The 17,028-nt window shown below is 43.4% G+C and overlaps 1 protein-coding gene across 2 annotated transcripts in view; it reads left to right on the top strand.

Moving 5' to 3' along the window:
• The window catches only part of tyw1 (tRNA-yW synthesizing protein 1 homolog), a 71,858-nt gene extending 66,683 nt beyond the window's left edge, over positions 1-5,175 (top strand). For both annotated transcript variants that reach the window (XM_084559355.1, XM_084559356.1), the window contains one exon: positions 3,528-5,175. In XM_084559355.1, coding sequence (XP_084415481.1) covers positions 3,528-3,749 — 222 coding nt within the window. In that variant the 3' untranslated portion in view covers positions 3,750-5,175. The remainder of the gene's footprint in view (positions 1-3,527) is intronic.
• The last annotated feature ends 11,853 nt before the right edge of the window (positions 5,176-17,028 follow it).

Raw genomic sequence — 17,028 nt, forward strand, 5'->3', positions numbered from 1 at the left:
TCTCTTTTACCAAATGCTCACACAAATCCTCAAGTCATCAGGGCATGAATGCACAAAGAAGTGCAGGCATTCATTTCTAAAAGGGCCGGGGAGAAAGTGAATTATTGCAGATTATTAAATTACATTAAACTTAATAATGAATTTAAATCATAACCTGAGAGAGGCATCTGCATAAACTCAAAGGCAGTTAGAATATAAAAATGTTTAATGCTCCAATTAAAAATATGGCACTCATTAATTCTAATATGAATGCTGCGAAGGCTCGCAAGCAGAGTGCACACATTTGTTAAAGTAATCGGTTGTTGAGGACAATGAATTAAAAGGTTCATAGGGCAAGAGGGAAATTCCCTGATCTCTAAAGCAGAAGCCTAAATACAAGGTGAAGTTATTAGAGCTATCCATTACAAATCGGAAGTGCGTGTCACTGTTAGAACCTAATATTGCGTTAAATTAATGTACCAATTTGAGAAATTTAAGCTGAATTTGAGAAGAAAAGAGAAGAAAATGAGACAAACACAGACACCGGCTTCTGCTTTCACGTCATGCTATTGGACTAAATGTTATTCTGCTGCTCACAAGCCTTTAGAGGACACTGTACACCGATCAGGACCACCTTCCTAACATTGTGTAGGTCTCCCTGCCTCCAAAACAGTTCTGACTCATCAGAAAATGGACATGGGACTTCTGAGGGTGGCCTGTGGTGAATATGTTGTTAGTTGGGGGGCCTTTTAGGGGAGGGGCCTCTGTGCTTCATCCCACAGATACTTGATCAGTTTGGGATCTAGTGAATTTGGAGGCCAGGTCATGTCTAAGTAACATCCACACCAATGAATGCCAGGTCTAAAAGTTTCCCAGCAGAACTTTGAATTGTCACTAGATGGTCAATGTCATTTACCTTTCCTGTCAGTGGTCATAATGTTGTGGCTGATAGGTGTATATCAAAATTAGTAACGGGGGAGAAAGTCTGTAGTTGGTCCATCCCTACCAAAAATTGCTCTAAAGCAGAAGAGGAAGTTGTGAAGAAAATTAAATTAAAGTTTAATCAAAATCTAAAACCTTCAGCATGAATGCCTCCCACAGCGTTCTATGTCAATATTTACCCGTGTGTGTGTCTGAGTGTGTGTGTCGGCACAATGCTGTCTTCAGGCAGTCATCAATAATCCAGCAGACTTTGGGAACTGAAGACATTTTTAGGTCCCTCCTGTGAACGGGGAGTCTAATGTTTTGCTGTTACGTGTCTCCAGTGTCCTGAATATCTTCCTGCTGCTCTCGCTCAGCGGGAAGAAAATCCAGAATATGAATTCCTCCTGGTTTTAATGTTAACTTACATAACGGCAAAGTTTAAAATGCATTACAGGGCGGCAGTCTTATTTTGTGGGTTTGTGTGCGTCAGTCTTTCTTGCAATATATCCCCCCTGCACCGTCAGTTCTTTTTCAACCACTGGGATCCTCTCATTGGTCGAAGCTTCTCTTTCAATGCTTGTTTCATCCTCGTTCTATTTTCTCCACCAGACTTTCATCTCTCTTCTTCTGCTTCTCATTCCTTCCCTCCATCTCTTTCCTCTTTCTCTTTCAGCTACGTACATAGGTTACCAGATCAAGACCAAATGAAGTCGGCCATTACATCAACTCCATTAACATTCACTGTGTCTGCAAGGACGATTGTTGCTTCTTTAATCACAAAATTGTATTGGTGTTGACATTTGATTTCAACTAGATGGCTTTGAGCTCAGTTTGCTGACAGTTCTGCGGTCTCTTGACAGCTCTATTGTCCATTTCACAAAGTAGGAGCTGTTGTAGCTGTCAGAATGGCTCTGAAATTACAACTAGACGCCATTCATCAAAGGTTTTTCACGCTGGGCTGTGTATCACAGAACAATTTTTTTCTTTCTATGAAACATCTCATTTGCAGAGAATACAGCGTCTTCAGGCTGTAGTGGAAGAAGCATGCCGTTTAATTTCCGTTTAATTTAAAGACGGAGATAAGACTCCATTCATAGCGTGCGTTTCTGCTCTTGTGCTCGGTAAGGAAGCCGCCCTGAGCGTTGTCGATGATCCTCAGCAAAAGACGCAGTTCGTTAAAACACCAGGGCTGCCTAGTTCTGGTTCCAGACAGCACGTCTTCGCTTTGTTGCTCAGAGACTGGAGTTGAACAAATATCATCCTTTCTCATTACCAGAAACATTAACTCCCAATAGACGCCGCTTTCGTTTTTTTTCTCGGGCCTCATTAGCAATGCAGAAGCTGTGCAGGCTAATGGCTGAGGCAGGCACAAAGCGTCTAAACGCTAACGCTCAAACTCTTAATGTTCACCTTTGGTGAGGCGTCGTCTCCATCAGGAAAGTCTTTAACTGAACAAGTATGTGCATTGTGTGTCATTCTGAGCTGCTTTGAGTCATGCCTGCTCTTTATCTCTTTTCTGAATTATACTCCTGGAAGCAGTTTGGTGTAGGTCTGAGAATTTTAAAAAGGCAAACCCCAGTACACTCGAGGGGGGGCCTGGCCAAAGCGGCCACAAACCTGAAAGAGCTTTTAAATGCTAAAAAGCGAAGCAGTCGTCCCTGGTGACAAGCTCGGCTGCAGTTTGCATCCGGTTAAAGCGAAATCAAATAGTTCAGACAACGCCCATGGCTGAGCTCAAGCCATCGAGGACCATTTTAAAGATCAAACTTTGCCGTAAACTTTAGAAGAAAGATTTTTGTTTTGTGCTGCTTTGCCTGCTCTTGTTTCTTGTCAGTGTTTCCCACCTCTGTGTCGAAACGTGGTATTCAATCAGCACGGTGCTGAGAAAGTAGAGGTCATGCTCTTCACCCTCTGCACTGATCTGGGAAAACAAGTCGGCTTTAGACAGGCACGATGTTGTTGGAGGCTTTTCTCTCACTGTCAAACACGTATGCTGTTCTCTCTCTTTCTCTCTCTCTGGTTGTGCGGGCGTCTCCTCCTCCTCCTCTTCCTCTCTCCATCATGTCCATTTATCGCCCTATTTTCTTTCTCTTCGGTAAGATGGATTGGCGAGTTGGGTGAAGAAGTAAGAGGCGGTGATTGATAAAAGAAGTGATGGTGGGAGAAGGGACGGAGGTGGAGCCGGTGAATCCGCGACCATGTAAAGAAAGAGGAAACGAAACGGTGGCAGATGTGGAGCGAGAAGCTGCTGTTTTTGATCACATCTGGAAATCCACAACACTTTTCTGTTTGCACGTCGATTCCCTCAAGGTTTCTGTATCTGACCACATCCAGTGGCTGTGCAATGTGCCATAGAGATCAAATACGTGTAGGTCTTTTAATAGTTTGTCATCTGGAATTATCTAAATCTCACGCTACTAAATGATAGAGTTTGAGAGATTTCATTTTCTCATCATTAGGTTGGCAGCTATGCTATTTTCAGATCTGCGCTGCACAGACAACAACAAAAAAAGTCTTTTTTTTGTATTATTAACTAATAAATGAATGGTTATCCTCTGTAATCACTGCTTGGATGAGTACTCATCCACCACCTGGTTTCTCCGTCCTTCCCTCTGTGCTTTCAGTTCAAGGTGGACGGCAAGTGGTGGACGTGGATCGACTACGAGCGTTTTCAGGAGCTGGTCCAGGCCCACGAGGAGAGTGGAGGACAGCGGAGCTTCTCGGCCTTGGACTACATGGCCAAGACCCCCAGCTGGGCTTTGTTCGGAGCTACGGAACGAGGTTTTGACCCCACCGACACGCGCTTCCAGCGACGCAACAAAACCAAAGACATCTCGGGATGCTGATAGATGAGAGGGAAAGAGAGAGAGAGGTAGGGTGGAGAGAGTGTTCGCTAAGAAAATAGTTAAGAATTAAGAATGAGGGGCTCACAGCTTCCCTCGTTCTCATGTGGAACTCTCTTTTAGTTTCTCTTTGATTTAAATCCTTCATTTTATTGGTTTCACCCCAAAGATCAACTAAAAAAACAAAATCCCGCTTATTTTCATGACATTCCCCCTCACGTTAATTTTAACGTTCAAAGATCTTTGATGCGTTGCACTTTTTGAGGGTCATCATTATAAATGTCAAGGGCTTTGATCTTTATAATCATCTGGCAGCAGTTGGGAAGAATTAACAGGGTTGAAGTCGAACTTGGCAGCAGCTTCATCACCTGCCTCTCTTTTGGTCCGTGTGACGCAACTGCACAGCACGAGCCGTGATTAGCATGTAAGGAATAGCGCCTTTTTTATTATTATTTCTCATTTCTCCTCATATCATCTGTGGGAGCTACTTTTTTTTTCTCCCCAGACACCTTTGCTCTTCCTCCTCCTCATTAGGACGGGGACTGTATTTACCCGGCGGTGAGAGCAGAGCATCGACGCTGCGGCTCTGCTGAGAAAGTCTCTTTAAAGCTCAGTCGTCTGCACACTTTCAGTCTTGAAGCGGCGGCAGCTTTGCCTGGTTTCACTACTCTAAGCCGGGATGATAGAAAATATGCAGTTTTTTGACAACCAAGCATCGTAACACCTTAAACATTTTGTGGATGGATAACAGTCTCCAGGAACAATCCTAAAATGTCTAATATAATAAGATGGGTAAAGGAAAGAGTACATTTAAATCGAAATCACACGCCACATTCCCAGACAGGAGCTTAAGGCGCACGCGTCGGCACATTTGAAACATTCGTCCAGCACTGTGAGCTGTCTGGTCTGCAGGGAGAAGGAAGGCATCATGGGTGGTGTCCCGCTTGCACTGTGCGTCCTCTCGAGTCCAGCTGCCAGAACAAGACATTAAATCCACACGTAAAGGAAATCGATTCCATTTGTTTTGTTTTATTTGAATGAATATGTTTGATATCAATGTTAAAGTCCGTTTGATTTGTTTTCCTGGGTGTCTCTGTTGTTGCACTGCCTCCCCCGTTGGGAGAACAACAAGTGTGTGAAAGTATCAGCTGTAATAAATGTATTTGGAATAATTTTGCCTTGTCACTTGTGAGTTTTTTAAGGTGCATTAAGGTACATGTGTCAGACAGTTATTATATTGGCCTGTACTTCGTTCCATTCGTGCTATGGAATATCTCAAGAATTCTGAACTCATTCAAGGTCTTTAGTTCTGAAAATAAAATGTCAATCTCTAAATGAACTCGGCACAACACACTTCATAATTACCTCTGGGAAAAACAAACTAGGGCATACAGTATACACCGATCAGGCATAACATTATGACCACCTTCTTAATATTGTGTAGGTCTCCCTTGTGCCTCCAAAAGAAGTTGTGACTCATCAGAGAATGGACATGGACCTTCTGAGGGTGTCCTGTGGTGTCTGGTAACAGGATGTTGTTAGTGGGGGGGCCTTTGAGGGGAGGGGCCTCTGTGGATCATCCCACAGATACTTGATCAGTTTGGGATCTAGTGAATTTGGAGGCCAGGTCAACACCTTGTGCTGTTCTTCATGTTTTGTTCCTAAACCGTTTTGTGTCTGCATCCTGCTGGGGATGGCTGCTACCATCAAGGAGTGTCATTACTATGGGGTGGGGGTGCCTGGTCTGGTCTAGGTGGGTGCTACATGTCTAAGTAACATCCACACCAATGAATGCCAGGTCCAAAAGTTTCCCAGCAGAACACTGAATTGTCACAAGATGGTCAATGTTATCACTTCTCCTGTCAGTGGTCATAATGTTGTGGCTGATCGGTGTAAGACCTTTTACTGAATGAACTCCTTCAACGTCTTCACATATTGTATAAACTGCAGCTCGACAGGCGGCTGGAGGACAACCACAAGGCAATACGTCCTCTTTTTTTTTTAATGTCAGTAAAGTGATAAGTTGACATTTTAAGACTTTAAGAAGTAATTCAAGAGTACCATAGCTCCTTTTACTCCCCCTATTAAAGCCAATGAAGTAATTAGTTTGTTACTGCTGTTGTGTGCAAACAGGAAGATGAAAGTATTAGTCACTGAGGCTTATTTTAAAACATAGAATTTAATTTCTAAGGTTTGTGGGGCGTCCTGGAGAAACTAAATGATGAATAAGAGAGATATTTCTGTTTCCCTGCTTTCATGAGTGAGTCAGCTATGCTGCACATAATGCAGTAAAGACATTTCACAACTAATAAAAAGTATTTTTTTCCCGTCCTAGTAATAATTTATATTTAATGACTCCTGTTCTTGCCGTTCTCTTAAGAGTAAACACTGATGCCTGGGAGACAGAAATCAAAAAGTGCGAGCGTTCCCTGTGCAACGAGAGGAAGACGAGCTTATCAAAGTTATAACGAGACTTTTACAGAAGCAGAAACTTGTATGTAGGTAGTTCATACAGGCTCTGATTGTCTTCAATAAATAATAGTTGAGTTTGTTTTAGTTTGGATTATGTAAAGCACAAGAAGGAGCATGTTTGTGGATGATTGAGGCTGAAGTTGTTTTATCTTTAAACATGAACTAACAAGTCAAGTTAAACACACTCATCCTGCAGATCCTGTGTCAGAAAAGACAAACACACAAAACCTGGGTGAAATTTAACAAGATGCCAGCTCACATCCACTCTGCCAGCTTACACTCTTTCCTGCTGTATCTGTTTCGCTGTACAAATCCTGCTGGAGATGGCGAGAAGTTCCCAGGGGATGATGGGTAATGGCTCTAGTGCCCCGGGGGAAAACTAGGTGAGAGGTTGTAGTCGTGCACTTATGCCAGTATGCATTTTTTAAAAGACAGAGAGAGGAACGATAGAGCAGAGAGCAGAGAAGCCCGGACTTTGAGAATTCAACTCAAACATATGTTAATGTAAAAGGACGCAAAGAATGACAGATGGTGAGTTAAACGGCTTCTGTTTGTCTGAAACGCTCTGGAACTAGTTCCTTCAGTAAACTTGATGCAGGTGTGAAGTATGTTTGGTAGGAAATTAGATTTTTTTTCTGTCTTGTAAAAAGTGGAATCTCCAAAGATAGCGCTTCGAGGAAAAATAAAGCGAGGGTCACGTTGTTTGTTTGACCCAGAAACAATTAAAAAATGTCTGCCTTTGTCATCCATGTATCTGCTGTGATTATCTGTGTGTGCAGCTTCATATTCAGTCATGTAAACATGCCGTTCTCCTTTTATACTGTATTTAGAAAGGTGCTGCTGCTGTGTGTGCGGGTGTGTGTGTGTGTGTGTGCGCACCCATGTATTCCTAATCGTAATGTGCTCAAAGCTCAAGGGTATGTGGAAGTGATAATGGTTCTTGCAGACGTCTGGTAAATGTGTTGCAGGATGTTATCCGTGGGGTTTCATCTGTTCGAGTGTTCACAGACCGCTTTACACCACCGGATCAGACTTTTACTCAGGGGCCCCCCTCTACGCCTCGGCTTCTCTATGTGTGTGTGTGTGTGTGTGTGTGTGTGTTGGCTGCTTCTAACTGTGTGTGTGTCCTGCTCTGGTCCAGATGTGCGCAGAGTCCGGGCTCCGAACAGATCTCCGCTCCTCGGTTAATTCTGTCATTGACCATCTGTAACGCAGCACCCCTCCTGGCTGATGTGGAGGCTTACCGTGACCCGCTCCGGAATTCTGGGAAGCTTTAGATAGACTGCCGGTCAGCAACTGGCAACGAGCTGATTCTGTGCTGTTGTTAGGATTTTATAGTTGCAGTGTTATGATATGGTGCTGTCTGTAAAATTTTGAGCAACATTAACAAGATTATTATATAGGAATTAGACAGAGACACGATTTATTCCACATATACGCATCTCTTGGATCCTTATGTGGGATTTTTCTGGATCTTAAATTCGTATTTATGTGTGACTTTTATTTTATATTTTTATTACGGTGGCATAAATGGGACTATGCAACATCTAAAACATCGGAGGCACCGTTTTAAATATATGAAATGTTTTCTCTGCACTCTGAGCTCTACATCAGATGCATTTTACCTGCATCTGTGAGAGTAAGTGTTCAGAAGCCTGTGTTCCAGTCGGTTTGTAGTTTGTATAGGGTGACCTTTAAACCTGCATGCACGCTGCTGTGTTTATGTCTGTGCCTGTGCTTTCAGACGACACTGAATCTGCACGGTTTTGACTGTCTGTCTGTACATAAATTCATTCAGACGTACAGAGAGGGCGCTCTGTCAGACAAACGGATTTAAAGGGAGCAGGAGGCAAACGTTAAGAAGCCTAAAACACCAATAGGACACAATAGACGACCTGTAATAGAGACAAGAGTTTATCGGTGGTTGGTTCACTGGAAACACTTGTGTTTTCGTACGCTGCCTGGCCAAAAAAAAAAGTCTCCACCTGGATTTAACTAAGCAAATAGGCAGGAGCCTCCTATTGGATAAAATCTTGAATGGATGATTATCTTTCAGCTGAAAACAAATTATTTAACCCCAACTGATGCAATGAGTAGCTTCTCATTTCTTCAACAACCATGTCTAAAGACACATCCTGTGGTCGTGGAAAAGTTTGAGAAGGGTCAACTCATTGGCATGCATCAAGCAGAGAAAAGGAGATTGAAGAAACTACTAAAACTGTTAACCCAGTTTTAGTAGTTTCTAAACTGTCCCACGCATTATTAAAAACTGGAAGGAAAGTGGAGAACCAAGGTCTTCCAGGAAGAAATGTGGTTGGAACAAAATCCTGATTGATGGTGATCGGCGATCACTTAAACGTTTGGTGAAATCAAACAAGAGTAGAACTCAGGACTATGTTTAATAGTGAAAGTAAGCCATCCCCAGCAGGATGCAGCCTGACACAGGCACACACACAAACATGCTTTAGGAACAACTAAAAAAAAAACATGAAGAACAGCACAAGGTGTTGACCTGACCTCCAAATTCACTAGATCCCAAACTGATCAAATGCCTGACTGGTGTATTCCTGAAGCCTTTATTTCCTGTACAATCCTGTGAAACATTTTTGAGATGTTGTAGCTGGAGAGCACAGTTCACGTGCTGAGCATGTTTATCTGCTCCAGCTGTGTGAAAGCTCCTTTCTCCCGAACCGCAGTTCATTTTTTATTTATTTATTTTTTTCTCGTCAGTGGAGCTCAGCTGTTGTTCAGCAACACAAATGTTCCAACAACAGATAAACGCACCTGACCTCTTTCTTCTGTGGAAGTTCGCTAAATTAATTTTGCCCATTCACTTGTGTCTCTTATCATCTGGTGCTGTTGAAGGGCATGACCCGTAAAATGCCTGAACGCTGACGTCCGTCCCCAGAAGGAGGCTGCGGCGTCGTCGAGGCCTCTCTGACCTTCATTATCTCGTATGCTAATCCCGCCTTTAAACAAAGTGACTCTATTAACCAAATGACCGTCTAATGAAAGCATCGCATTGCATGTTGATGCTTTATTCTCCAGGAAGGAACGAGGAGCGTGCATTCTAATGGCGTAATGAATTCTCGCTTGACAACTGACTGCTGGTAAATCAAACAGCAATGCGATGAATCACGCAGAATGTGTCTCAATAATGAGTGTTGAGATGCGTGCAGGGGGTGCAGCGTTTAGGAGAGATATGTGCTAATTGCCTGCTGCGTGTCCTGGATCATTCTTTCTTTCCTCGAGCTCAGCTGTCATATGGTCTGCTTCACAAGTCGGTGAATAAAAGGGAACGGTCCGTGCATAGGTTTTACACCATCCAGAGCAATTAGAAGATCACTCCCAAGGTTAAAACCTTCACTGTCTTATTAGCATCTTTTAATTACCTGTTTTCTTCCGTTGACCCCAAGTGATTTTAGGATGCAGTTAATGTTGACCTGAAAAAAAATAGAAACACCTGCAGGTTTGCATTTGTACTTTTTTGCGTGTACACTAAATTCTGCATTACAGGAGACGGCAACAAACATGAACGCTGCAATCAAGACATGCATTTACATCTGCCAACCCCATCATTACATTGAAGGGGGCCAAGACGTATCGGTTGTGTTGCACAATCAGTCAGCATTAAAAAAAAATAAATAAATAAATAAAAATAAAAGCTATCATCTGCTGTTTACGTCCATCTATTCCGATCCAAGAATTCCAAGCAGTCGTGGCGCTGCTTTTATGCAAAAGAGAAACCTTCTGGAAAATGCGAGAATGTAAAAGACATAGAAACCCAGAGACAGAGATTATAAAGACACCTTTTCACCTTGCTTCTTAAATCTGAGATGTTACCGTCCTGCAGAGAGAGAGAAAGACCACCGGTGGGTATCAGGTGAACCATATTTTCCTGTAACCTCTTCATGGTGTAGGCCTGCTATGTGAGTCCAGAGAGTTTGTGCCGAATCACACTGATCCGATTATTATCCATCACGCAGACGGACTGAAATAAAGACCTGCGACACACGAACTGGCTCAAAGAGAGATATATTGAGTCTGCTGTTGACTGTATTACACAGATTGTGTCATGGGAAGGTGTGCGATGTTTTGTGCGCCTGACGCAGTACGCATGTGTGCACATGTACTGCAGCCTGCAGTGGGTTGTGTGCTCTCTAAGGTTTCCTCCCACTGAAAACGTTTCAGCGTTTATTTTCTCCTGCTTCCCGTGGTCTGGCACGCGGCCTGCCGTACCTCGTTGAATGTATGGATTTCAGACACGTTGCCGAGGAAAAAGTGGAGGTGATTCACTCATGCAGCAGCAGCAGCAGCAGCAGCAGCAGTTCCATATAATATCAATGTTTTTATAAGCCAAATGATGTAGAAATGTGAATTCCTGCAGTTTCATTATTTACTGAAAAGTGCATCACGCTGGCTGTGTAGTGGTGCTGCACCTCATTACACCGGAACTGCAGCTGTTATGCAGCACATTATCGCAGCGTGCGCGCTTGTGCAAATAATCCTATAGATGGAAAGCTGACAAAGAGACAGCCGCACGTGGAACTAACCTGTACTCTTTCTAACCTTTTCCTGAACTCTGTCTAAAACAAGGTGAGCTCTGGATTTGTTCCCTCTGTGTTCAAAGTGGGGAAGTACGTCCTCTCAGCTCACATCTTATGCCTAAATTGGGTTAATTGGGAGGAAATAACAAAAGAAAACGCCCCCCCAGAAACCAGTCTTGTGTCCAATAACAAAGCCAGAGCTATGTTAGACCTGTGTGTGCTTTAGTGAATGGAAGATGTACACCAATTAGCCACAACATTATGACGGAAATAACATTGACGATAACACCTTGTGACAATTCAATGTTCTGCTGGGAAACTTCTGGACCTGGCATTCATTGGTGTGGATGTTACTTAGACATGAAGCACCCACCTAGACCAGACCAGACACCCCCCACTCCTTGATGGCAGCAGCCATCCCCAGCAGGATGCAGCCTGACACAGACACACACACAAAAACTCTTTAGGAACAACTAAAAAAAAAACATGAACAACAGCACAAGGTGTTGACCTGGCCTCCAAATTCACTAGATCCCAAACTGATCAAGTATCTGTGGGATGATCCACAGAGGCCCCTCCCCTCAAAGGCCCCCCACTAACAACACAGGACGCCACAGGACACCCTCAGAAGGCCCATGTGCATTCTCTGATGAGTCATCACAAGGGAGACCTACACAATATTAGGAAGGTGGTCATAATGTTATGCTTGATCAGTGTACACATCAATTCTATTAATTTTATATTGAAAAAAGCTAAGCGCCTATACTGAGATGCCTCTACATATGTACTCTAACTACAAAGTTTGCACATTTCAGCCATTGATGAATATTCAATGTGCTCATTATGTGTCTTTCTGATCTTTTAACAGTCGTCACTCAGCATAAGGATTTTAATTCAGTGTTGTAGGAGGAGATTCGTAGCATAATGAGTCGGACAAGTCTTTAATCTTCTTTCTACCTCTACCCTGATACCTGCATCCTTTTCTTTGAACCTGCGGCGGCTGTCATCTTTTAAATATGTGGCCCCCCGATGCTGTCACAGTGAATTCAGAACCTGCATTAATTCACAGGCAGTAATTTGATTTAAAAACGTACACTGATTCCTTTAAGCCTGAGCTTTTCTGTGAGTGTTTCCTAGATGCCTGTGAGCCTCCAGCACCGTGAAGCTCCGCTCTCCTTTGCACATGGACACAGTGAACACATGACCAGTCAGAGAACGCAGATGCCTCGCATTTGGTCCGTTGTTCGGAGAAACCGTGCATGCTATATGCGCTGCATCTGTGAGAAATATCCGCTTGGCAGGAGTACGGCTGACCAAATATAGAAAGCCGAGGCACTGGTGGGGAGGGGGGGGGGGGGCTGTCATGGGCTCAGATCAGCAGGTGTGATCAGAGTAGAGGAAATGTCAGGAGTGTGTGTGTGTGTGTGGAAGGATTCACTGACTTCTTTAAAAAGAACATAATCTTGCAACACGTTGAAAGGCGACAGTCCGTCTAAAGGAACACCTCTTTTGGACGCGGTGCACTTCAACTTATGCTGAAAGCTCTTATGAAAAATGACTCGGTTGATTGCAGGAGTAAGCAACATATTTTTTTTCCAGGTGCCTTGTTTGTGTGTTAGTGTAAGTCATCTGTTTCTCAGTCTAAACTCAAGTCTGATGCTCTTAATCTAACTGGATGACAACGAGGAACATGTACTGAAATGCATTTGACTTTAGAAGCAACTAATATAATGCAACAGGTTCTTGGAGTTTAGGTGCATGAGTAAAATCAACTCAAACTTTTAATTTCTGAGGATAAATAACAGGTGAAAATAAATATCCTGAACTTGGTAAGCTAAGAAATATCTCTTAGTGGCACACACACTACAGATCCAGCAGCAGAAGCGGGGGAACTAAAGCCTGACTGCCTCAGGACGTCTTTTCTTTTCTACAGCTGCAGCAGCGTACAGTACATCTTATCTTTTGGCTTCAAAGCTTTACTTTCTTTACTACACAAGGTGGTTTGAAGCTCGGCCCAGTCCGAGTCCGATAGAAATGATTTCAATCTGAATCCCGTTATCAATAACAGGAGGATAGAATATGTAGCCGTCTTCAGGGAGCAGGGAGTCTGAACGCTGGTGACTGGTTTTCTCTCCCGGTGCAGTGTCCCACCAGCCGACCTGTCAGCCCGATTGTCCTCCACATGACTCTGATTTGTTCTGCTGTGTTGTCTCTAAATAAAGCGGTGGCAGTCGGTAACGGAGACATCACGTATGACATGTGACGGGGGGACGCTCAGACCAGGACCGCTTTAATTAGACTGATGATAATTGTTCTGGAAGCAGACGGCTTCACGTTGTTTATTTTTTAAAATGTATTTTAAGATGAAGCACAGATTAATAAAATAAAAAAGTCTAACTACCTGTCAGTGTAGACAACAGTACCGGGATGCATGATATCATTAAAATGTTTAATGTGCTTAATAACCTGGTGTGAAGCAGCTGAAATTATATGCCAGATTATATGTCTTTTACATAGTCAGGCATAACATTATGACCACCTTCCTAATATTGTGTAGGTCTCCCTTGTGCCTCCAAAACAGTTGTGACTCATCAGAGAATGGACATGGGCCTTCTTAGGGTGTCCTGTGGTGTCTGGCTACACAATGTTGTTAGTGGGGGGGTCTTTGAGGGGAGGGGTCTCTGTGGATCATCCCACAGATACTTGATCAGTTTGGGATCTAGTGAATTTGGAGGCCAGGTCAACACCTTGTGCTTCATGTTTTTTTTTTTGTTGTTCCTAAACCATTTTCAGGCTGCATCCTGCTGGGGATGGCTGCTACCATCAAGGAGTGTCATTGCTATGGGGTGGGAGTGCCTGGTCTGGTCTAGGTGGGTGCTACATGTCTAAGTAACATCCACACCAATGAATACCAGGTCCAGAAGTTTCCCAACAGAACACTGAATTGTCACAAGATGGTTTAAATGTTATTTACTCCTCCTGTAAGTGGTTTTAATGTTGTGGCTGATCGGTGTACAACGGCCTGAAATATCAGTATTATATAAAACATTATATAATATAAAGTATAAAATTCCCTGTTAGCGCAGGCCAGCTGCCACATGCTGCCTCCCGTCACCGTGCTCCATGAAATTAGGGCAACTTATCGTGGACCTGAATCAGGCTGGAAGTTTTCTGAAGCCACCTGCTCTTCATCCCTTCATCCCTTCATTCAGCTGGATGAGCTGAACTCAACTCAGACCCAGAGGTTTTTTCACACTATATTCACCTGCTTCCCTAAATATTTGTTCCTGGCCTTTTTTTTTTTTTCCGTATTTATTATTCATGCGTATTTGTTCTACTTCCTCACAGCGAGAATCATAACGCAGACATTTTGGAGTTGCCAGTTAACACTTCCTGTCTTTGTGGGAGGAAACTGACACTAAACGCTCTAAACGGCCCAGAAGTGTGAATCTCAGTGTGAATGTGTTGGACTGTCTGAGTGAGATGGACCGACCACTTGTCCTGGGTGTTCCCTGCCTTTAGCCGATGCATGCTGGGAAAGGCCTCTGCATCTATGACACTGCTGTTGCAGCGATGCACAGAGCTTCCACTGGTTTTAGGACCCAAAACTGATCTGAAGTTGGAGTTTGGCTTCGCTTTAATTCAATCTGAAAGTCCAAGTAACCAGACTGTGGCATTTCAACGAGTTTCTCTTCATTTTGTTTTATTTCAGAGAGTAATATCCCCGTGTTTGTGGAATCCAGGATCACAGCTTTGACTGTAATAATTCAGTGTTCAGAGTATCACTGCGGTGTTGGTTCAGCTTTAAAAAGAAAATCCCTTCTCTTTGTTCCCAGCCGTTCCAGCGAGGACTTTCATTTCATCGCGGCAAATCCAGAGCAGACGTATTGACGCATTAGATTCCCTTTTTTTGAAAAAAGTTAGATGAAGGCGCAGCAGGAGCAGGGACGGTGTGACTCATTCCATCAGGAACACACACAAACGCACACAGACGCTCGACTGTGCGCACACACACACGGACCTCATGGCGATGAGCTTTCCGAGGCCGAGCTGCTGGAGGAGCACAGATTGGTTATGTGATACATGCTAACTGACTGCATGTGTGTGTGTGTGTGTGTGTGTGTGTTTGTACAGTATGTGTGCGGAGGGAGAGGATCAGAATAGCTTGCAGTGTTTCCCGCACGAGCCACATAATAAACCCAAACCTGATGAAACTGCTACGGCTGCAGTTTATTTCAAAGTTCTTTCTCTGAATTGCCTAAGTAATGATTTAACAGCTTTACTGTTTATTTGTTGGTGCAGGGTCTCTGCAGCACAGGCTCACTAAAGCCACGGTTACATACAGCTCATTATAGCCACAGACTACGTGATAAATACAGTTAAGGCTCCTAGACATCAGTGAAAGGGTGGCAGAGAGGTGTGGTGGCTAGCACTGATGCATCACAGCAAGAAGGTTCTGGGTTCTAATCCTTCAGCCGTTCCAGCGAGGACTTTCATTTCATCAACAAGCAAGCTTTCTGTTAGAAGCTTGCTTGTTATATATAAATATTATATATAATATAAATCTTACAAGGCTATAAAATCACAGTAGGAACTGGACAAGTTTGCAGTTTACTTTGGCAGCCATTAATCATTTCAATATTAGCATGGATTCCCTTGTCGTTTGTGTTGTGCTTTCTATGTCCTTTAATGTGTCAGTAGAGAATATGAAGCCACGATGAGGAATGATGGAGAGTAGAGAAGAATGGAACCGCTTCCTTTCCCCCTTCTCTAAGAAATGGCCTCTGCTGCTATTAACTTTAAAAAAAAAACATAATGTGATGTGTGAGACGAAGTTAAATTTGTCAAAAACTGTTCCTGAAGGTTCTTGAGTCCGCGTGGGAATGCACCAACATTTATCAACATGTACAACACGCTCTCTGTGCATCACTCAAAATTAAGTTGGAATTAAAAACAAAAAAATGAAGTGACTGGTGTTTCACAGCAAGACGATTCTGGGTTCTAATCCATCATGGCCGACTGGTTCCTTTCTGTGTGGGGTTTGCATGTTCAAAGACATGCTCATTAGGTTCATTGGTGATTCTAAATTGGCCGTAGGGTGTGAGAGTGAAAGGTTGTCTGTCTCTCTGTGTTAGCCCTGTGATAGACTGGAGACGTGTCCAAGTTGTACCCCGCCTCTCGCCGGATGACAGCTGGGATAGGCTCCAGCCCCACCAGCGACCCTCCAGAGGACCAGCGGTTACAGAAAATGAATGAATGCTTTTTAGGCGTCACTGCACTTTAAATCCAGATTTAGGAAAATAGATTTTCAGGTTCAAATCGATTCATTTGAAAGATCAAATATCGATTTATACAATTTCCTGCATCCTCTCGTTTGCATGACTACCAGTCTGGCCTGAAAGTCAGTTGGACACATGCAAGATGTCAAACTAGAGGGAGAATACTACCCCAGAAAAGCCTGCAATAGACCTGTCCAGGGTGTACCCCGCCTCTCGCCCTATTACAGCTGGGATAGGCTCCAGCCCCCCCAGAGACCCTTCACAGGACAAGCGGTTACAGTAAATGAATGAGTGAATGAAAATCAGTGAAATATTTCCTGAATCTGAACAGTAGCTCTCTGATGTTTAAAGTGTGACCACAGAGTCAAAGTCACAGTTGTGCGCTCGTAATAGATGACGTTCAATCTGCAGGTAAATAATAGGCCTGGAGTGATTGGAGCCTACAATCAGAGTGATTGCAGGGCACGCTGTAAAAATGTAGCTGTTATATAAACAGCGAGATGAAACGTTTCCGGCCGTTGGTTTGCAGAACAGCGAGCACAGGAGTGAGACAACATCAAAACAACGGAGGCCATGTTTGGAGAACATAACTGTCTTATCTAATCCTTTGCATTTTAAATTACAGACCCAGAGACAGTGCAGGAACCTTTTAGCTGCAGCTCCGCTTCCTTTGTGCGGAGACGTTTGCGATTCCAACTAGTTGCTAGTTTGGGCAGAACCTTTTAAAAAATGTACGTCTTTAAAAGAAACTCCTGGCGTATCACAGGAAAATGAAGGCGTCCCAGTAAAAGGAGTTTTGTCCAACATGTCTAAGACTGCACAATAACTAAATTGTCTGCCTGCTGACTCACACTAAAGTCACACTGGGTGAGAACCCGCTGAATGCCTTAAAATGTGAAAAATAATTGTAGTAACCATGACAGTAAAAAAAAAAAAAAGAAAGAAAAGAACGTGGGTGGCATTTTTGGCAGGGCCTTTTTTGTC

Source organism: Chelon labrosus, assembly GCF_963514085.1.
Source record: "Chelon labrosus genome assembly, chromosome: 13".
NCBI classification, from domain to species: Eukaryota; Metazoa; Chordata; class Actinopteri; order Mugiliformes; family Mugilidae; genus Chelon; species Chelon labrosus.